The sequence below is a fragment of the Euprymna scolopes genome, chromosome 6 (assembly GCF_053919585.1).
Source record: "Euprymna scolopes isolate OS-2025 chromosome 6, ASM5391958v1, whole genome shotgun sequence".
Classification (NCBI taxonomy): Eukaryota; Metazoa; Mollusca; class Cephalopoda; order Sepiida; family Sepiolidae; genus Euprymna; species Euprymna scolopes.
In genome coordinates, this window is record NC_136487.1 from 137,412,549 (window position 1) to 137,418,548 (window position 6,000).

A 6,000-nucleotide genomic window follows, 5' to 3' on the forward strand; every position below is an offset into this window, starting at 1 on the left:
AGCAATATAATGTAAAAGTAGTGTAAAATACCCAAGATGTAAATCAAAGTTCTGTTCGGTTAGTGTCGGTGTTCCTAGTTAAACGAGACGAATTGTAATCATAGTTTTATTAGCATATTAAAAAGGAAAAAGTAATCCATGGGAGGATGGTATCTTGACCACAGAACAATTTATGATTTTTCAAATTAGAAGCAATGTAAAATAAATAATTAGTGGCTGTGACCCAATGTGTCTGTCTAGTGTGTATGTGTGTGTGTGCATGTATATAATACACTGTAAGAAATAACTCCTTTCAAAAAAAAAAAAAATCATGAGAATTATATTTTATTTTATTATGTTAATATGAATATTAAATAATTCCTGAATTTGAAATAAGAAAAATAAAATCTCAAACTGAACAGAAAAAAAATGTAAACTTTTAAAGAAAGAATAAATTAAAAAAACAAAAAAACATTGCTCTAAATGCTTAAAATAGATTCATTTGGCATTTTTTTTTTTTTTTTTTTTTTTAACTTAACTTTTGTGCGCTGGAACATGTGTGTAATCAATAAATTCGGATGTACCATTTTCTCTATTAGGGACCATCATGCCTGGATTTAACATCAAAATTTCAGTCTATGATTAGGGTGGATACTACCAAGTCTCAGAAACAAAAAAATATAAAATAAAACAGATGGGGGGAAAAAATTAAAATTCTTTTATGATTAGAGTAGATGTCACAACAAACTATAAAAATGTATACAGTAATAATCTGTTTTCGAAAATATTTAAATTTAACCTTAAATCTAATATATGAACATGTATCTTGTCTGTCTCCATATTTTCAAACTATCTCCTTCAAAATTAAGTAGCAGAGTGGCGCGAGGGGCCTTAAATGATTGGTTTTTTTTACGGGCTGTTCTCTTATGGATTTTTAGCCGGTTAAAACTGCTTTTTAAGGGGTCAAAATGCGTCAAAATTTAAAAAAAAAATCATTAAACATTTTGTACATTCATCTTAGTTTACATTGGTTCGTACAGTGATAACGTCACCAGCTTTGAATGCTACAGTTTCAGTTTCAATTCTAGCTCATGGCACACAAGTACTTTTTTCTTTATATACACTTTTGAAATCACGACTGATAATATACTGATAATATATACAAAATATGGATAAATTAAAATATTATATTTAAGCGTATTTTACATCCTGGCAAAGCCGGCCACCCAATATTAGCATTAAATAAATAAATTTTTAAAAATAGAAAAAAATGTTGGTAATTTTATTTTTTTAAATATTCGAACTCTCTACTTATATGTAATTCAAAACTACATCTGGTCTTGCATCTAACTTCCTTCGAAGGGTGTAAATACTGTCAATTTTTTTTTCTTCTTTTGACATAATGCATAAAAATACTGAGATTTGTTTTTAATAAATATTGCAAACAAAAAAAAAAGTTATTGGTATTTTAATTGAATAAACTCTTTTACAAATGAAAAGAGTATGTTATGCAAGCAATAAGATATATTAAACATTTTAGCCTAAAAAAAAAAAAAATGCAAAAATTATTACCCATTGACTTAGAATGTGTGTTTTACGCCAGATTGTTGGTTGAATATAGTTAAAGTTGTGTTCGTTTTTGCATTAAATACTAATCCTTGTTAATCCCTAACTGTGCATTGAATAGATACCATAATACTTAAATTATTTTGAAGTTTTTTTTGTTTTTTTTTAATTACTGTATAATTTTCTTTTATTAAATTATTTCTTAGTTTAAGTATTCAAATTTAACCTTAAATATAACAAATTTTTAAAAATGAATAAATATTGGTAATTTCTAACTTTTTTTGAATATTGGAACCCTATACTCTAATAAATACCCATTTCTCGGCATTGCCTGATAAGATATAAAAGGATGCTAATTTAACTTTACAAAATAATGCTTTCAAAGAATGTGATCAACTCGTAACTAATAATTTATTTTAAAAAAAAAAATTTACTTGTTCTGATCTTCCCTTCAACACAATTTTCTATTTCTTGCATTTTGATATCCTTCCCTAAATACATATTGCACATGTTACATCTTAACAACAATATCATTTTTCTACTCTATTAACAAATTTGTGTAGCATGAATATTAGAATCGGTAGGCAGTTTGGGTGAAGAGGTGTATTTAAAAAAAATAAATAAATAAATAAATAAATAAAAAAGTGGTGGCAGGCAGGCTCGGACCCATACTGCAGAGGCGGAAAAGGAGAGAGAAAAAAAAAAAATTAACGTCTTAGCTGATGTGTCTATTGCACAACCAGAAGTTGTGAGCATTGAAATTAAGGGTAGTCAATCGAGAGGAGATATACATGTTTTGCCTTTAGACTAGCATGGGTGCCCGGTATTGCCCTTGTGTTTGTAGGTGTGTGAAAAAAGAAAATGTAGGCAGGCAGACTTCAACCCGTGACATGAAGGCGGAAAAGAAAGTGAAAGAAAACCTGACATCTTACCAGTACGCAATGACGCCACAGGAAGTGTAAAACATTCAAATTAAAAGTTGACTTACAGAAATGGATAGTTAAGTGAATGAGTTCATGCAGGTGCAGAAATAAATGTCTGGCTGGAGGCCAGTTAAACTTCCCGTCGTATTTGTTTCTCCACGATGTTGGCGAAAACCAGGTTCCCTCAAAAAGTGGGAACTCTGACAGTGTCTTAATGAGTAGCAATCGTCTGATATGAAAGGTTTCCCCCCACGTTGATCAAAGCTGATTGCCTTCAAGACATGATGACCGGAAGGCTGTCGGTGTTCTTTTGCTTCGATTCGTTTTGCTTTATTTATATGAAAAAGAGAAACATGCGAAAGGACAGAATAGAGGGAATTTTTTAAGTCTATCAAAATGTTGAGATTTTTTTTTTTTTTTTTTTTTTCTCCTCAAACAAGGCACATTGCCACTTTGATGTAGGGGGCTACTATGTGGGGAGTTGGGCAGCAAGACGTCGGTTCATGTTACACTTGAACTTCTGCATGTCAGTACAGTTGGGAAGCAGGAACCCGGGAGGGAATTCCAAAGTCTAGCAGTTCTGGGGAAGAAACTACTGGAGTAGAAGGCTTTCTTACATATAGAGATCTCAACTGTGAAGAGGTGGGATTTTGCTGCTTGTCGGGGGTATTTACGTAGAGAGGGTACAAGTGCTTGCAGTTCATCGGAACATTCACCGTTAAAGTACTTGTAGAACAGGCAAAGGGATGCTACATTTCGTCAATGGGACAGAGACTGAAGCTTGGATGACAGTTCAGGACCTATCAGGTTGGCGACTCTCTTTTGAACCTTGTCTAGGAGTGAGATGCTAGTAGCAGATGCACCATCCCAAATATGACAACAATACTCCATATATGGGCGAATGGTGGCCTTATAAAGGTACAGGATACTTTCGGATGTTAGCTTTCTAGCATGGTAGAGGGAACCTACCTTTTTCGCAGCGGTTCTGGCAATGCTCTCAATGTTCCAACTCATGTTTCCTGTGAACGTTAGGCCGAGGAGTTTAAAAGATGTACTCTCAGATAAAGAGTCTTTGGCAATTGCTATAGGTGGTAGAGAAGGTTTCTTGTAGTTATTGAAGGAAACAAGTTTAGTCTTGGTAGCATTGAATGTGACCATCCATTTTTGTCCCCATTTCACTACAGATTGGAGGTCATCCTCTAGTGTTTCTGCCATTTCTTTAGATATGTGTTCATTTGTTTTCCTGTCGTGTCTGTTATAGAGCATGGTGTCATCAGCATATATACCCATCTCACAGACAATTTTGTTAGGGAGGTCATTTATGAATATTAGGAATAATAAAGGTCCGAGAATAGACCCCTGAGGCACTCCCGCATTTATATCATATTGTTTCGATGTATGACCATCGAGGACAACCTGGATTTTTCTTTTATCTAAGGATTTAATTGTTAAGTATTCTTCCAGTTGTACCGTATGATCTGATTTTCCTGAGAAATCCTTCATGCCATACCCTATCAAAAGCCTTAGATATATCTAGAGCTACTGCTCTACCCTCCTCTGCTTTGTCAAGTGAATGGTATATATGCTCGGAGATTACAGTTAGGATGTCTGCTGTGGAATGGGCTTGCCTAAATCCATATTGTTGGTCGGTCAGAAGTTTAGCATCTGTAAGGTGATGGACTAGAGCTTGACTAATTATGGACTCTAATATTTTGGCAAAAAGTGGGCAGAAGCTAATGGAGCAGTAATTTACTGGGTCAGTTCTTTCGCCAGAATTCTTGAAAACTGGTACCACAGAAGCAGTTTTCCAGCAGGCAGGAAAGCAAGATTCATTGTTGTAAAGTTTGGAGAGGATTGGAGCTACTTTGGCAGAGCACTTTTTTAATAGCATAGCCGGGATGAGATCAGGTCCACATGCTTTTGAAGTGTCAAGATTTTTTATGATAGCATGCACCTAAGGGGTGATTTTCAGATCGTCTAGTGTGGCGTCTGTCCGCAAAGGAAAGTCTGGGAAAGGGTGGTTAGCAGGGTCCAGTGTGGAGTTGGAGGCAAACCGACTGGCAAGCATGTTAGCCTTCTCGGTTACTGAGCAAACAACCTCATGATTGTTGGAAAGTGGGGGAATTGTTGCTTGCCCATTATTTACTACACTGTTGTAGATTTTCCAGAAGTCACGGGCTCCTAAAGTCTGTTTTCGAATCTGAGATATAATTTAGGAAGTATAAGGAAACTTTTAAATAAATGTAACCTCGTCGAGAACCTCTGCGAAAAAAAAGCCTTTTGTGAACATAAAAACATGCGGCTGTTTTGTCTTATATATATATATATATATATATAGATTTAGAAAAAAAAAAAAATTTACATGTTCATTGACACTTTGTCTTCATTTATTTGAGATCATTTTATTTAATTTTTTTTTTTTTTTTCAAAATCAATCATCCTGAGGAAGTCTTGAAATGATACTTTTGATGAATATGTAATTTGTGCTTAAGTGATTGTGTTTATTTTTTTATTGTTTGTTTCTTTAATGAGGATTTGAGCCCGGCAGAACTGGAGCATTTATTTTATCCACATTTCATAAGCTGATCTATCTGTAGTACAATTATATAAATTTTTTTTTTTTTTTTTACATCACATTGGAATATTATTTCTACACACACACACACACGCACTGGATCTTTCATAAGTGCAACTCTTTAGAAGTTCAAAAATCAGGTTCAGAAAAATAACTATTGGTAACAAGATTCATAAAATACAGTGTCAATGAAGGAACACGAGGTTCCTAATAGTTATTAGAAATCATACTGATTTGATATGCATGTATATAATGACCTAATATGTCCAGGTTACCGTACTTAAAGAAACAAAAGGAGTTACGCAACAAATCCAAAGTAAGTGTGTGTGGTGGTGGGAAGTTGGTACAAAGTTTTGCCACCATTGTCTAAAAACTTTTAATGAAATAAATTTTTTTTTCCTTAACTATTTTCACTGGATGAAATGGCCAAACGTATCGACGAATTGGAGAAGAATATCGCAACCATAATGACAGATGCCGGCTTGGATGGCAGTGTGGAATAATTCTCTTTGCTTTATGTCCACGAGTGTGTGTGTATGTATGTATTTGCGTGCATGTGTGAAAGTTTTCTTTCTCCTTTTACTCCATATGTCCATTTTTATCAGCCAAGGCAAACGCAGAGAGAACTCTGTCCACTACACCGCCCCCTCCTAAGGCAACACAATGTTTTCTGCTGTTCTACATCGAATGTACTTTGTATACAACATCTTAATCTTCTTATAATAAAACACTCAGTTTCTCTTTTCACGTGTTGGTCTTGTTTATGTGTACAACATAAATGCAAAAGTTTTTTTTTTTTTTATTAAAACTGCTGTTATTTCAATCAATAATATAACATGATCTTTTGAAATATTGTGTGTGTATATATAAATATACGCACTTTAACTGTTAGTATCATTTTCTTGATAATAATAGTCCTCAACTTTAACATTAGCGAACATGATTCTTCGGCACTTG

At 33.9% G+C, this 6,000-nt stretch overlaps 1 protein-coding gene across 1 annotated transcript in view; it reads left to right on the forward strand.

Moving 5' to 3' along the window:
* Nucleotides 1-5,786, forward strand: part of LOC145277983 (uncharacterized) — a 56,799-nt gene extending 51,013 nt beyond the window's left edge. Inside the window, exon 3 of the mRNA XM_080130124.1 lies at nt 5,458-5,786. Coding sequence (XP_079986250.1) covers nt 5,458-5,546 — 89 coding nt within the window. The 3' untranslated portion in view covers nt 5,547-5,786. The remainder of the gene's footprint in view (nt 1-5,457) is intronic.
* The last annotated feature ends 214 nt before the right edge of the window (nt 5,787-6,000 follow it).